The 1,138-nt window shown below is 60.0% G+C and overlaps 1 gene segment (V, D, J or C); it reads right to left on the minus strand.

The window, feature by feature from the left end:
• Positions 1 to 1,138, minus strand: part of LOC105535176 — a gene marked incomplete at its 5' end in the record, with an annotated part of 13,409 nt that overhangs the window by 5,748 nt on the left and 6,523 nt on the right. Inside the window, 1 exon segment of the C gene segment in view lies at positions 319 to 485. Within this exon segment, the coding sequence occupies positions 319 to 485 (167 nt within the window).

A 1,138-nucleotide genomic window follows, 5' to 3' on the forward strand; every position in this document is an offset into this window, starting at 1 on the left:
AGTGGGGGACAGTGTTAGGGAGAGGTGGGGAGAGTGTGGGGGACAGTGTCAGGACAGGAGGGGACAGGTAGGGACAGTGTGAAGGACAGTGTGAGGGACAGGTAGGAACAGTGTGGGGACAGTGTCAGAGAGAGGTGGGGAGAGTGGGGGACAGTGTCAGGGAAAGGTGGGGAGAGTTTTAGGGAAAGGTGGGGAGAGTGGGGGACAGTGTTAGGGAGAGGTGGGGACAGTGTTATGGAGAGGTGGGGAGAGTGTGGGGTACAGTATGGGGGAGAGTGTCGGGGACAGTGTCAGGGAAAGGTGGGGAGAGTGGCGGACAGTGTCAGGGAGAGGTGGGGAGAGTGTTGGAGACAGCAACAGGGACAGGTGGGAAAGTGTCGGTGACTGTTGGGGACAGGTGACAGCGTGGGGGACAGTGTCAGGGACAGTGTCGGGGACAGGAGGGGACAGCATGGGGGACAGTGTTGGGAACTGGTGGGTACAGCCTGGGGAACAACATCGGGGACAGGTGGGGACAGCATAGGGGAAGGTGCCAGGAATGGGAGACAGCATGTGGAACAGCATCAGGGACAGGCAGAGACCGTGTGGGGGACAGTGTTAGGGAGAGATGGGGAGATCTTGGGGTACAGTATCAGGGACAGGTGGGGAAAGCATGTGAGACAGTGTTGGGGACAAGTGGGAACAGCATCGGGGACAGGTGGGGACAGTGTGGGGCACAGTCTCTGGAATAGGGGATAGCATGTGGGACAGTGTTGGGGACAGCATCAGGGACAGGTGGAGACCATGTGGGGGACAGCGTGGGAGAGCATCAGGGATAGTGGGGGGACAGTGTCAGGAATAGGGGACAGCAGGTGGGACAGCAAGGGGACAGGTGGAGACAGCATGGGGGACATTGTCGAGAACAGGTAGGGGCAGCGTGGGGGACAGTGTCAGGGACAGTTTGTAAGAGAGTGGGGGACAGCATCAGGGACAGGTGGGGACAGCATGGGGGACAGTGTCAGGAATGGGGAACAGCATGGGGGATAGTCTCAGGGACATGTGGGGACAGCCTGGGGGACACTGTTGGACAGGTGGGGACAGCGTGGGGGACAGTGCCAGGGACAGTTTGTGAGACAGTGGGGGACAGCGTCAGGGACAG

The sequence above is a fragment of the Mandrillus leucophaeus genome, unplaced genomic scaffold (genome assembly GCF_000951045.1).
Source record: "Mandrillus leucophaeus isolate KB7577 unplaced genomic scaffold, Mleu.le_1.0 Scaffold1422, whole genome shotgun sequence".
Taxonomy (NCBI): domain Eukaryota; kingdom Metazoa; phylum Chordata; class Mammalia; order Primates; family Cercopithecidae; genus Mandrillus; species Mandrillus leucophaeus.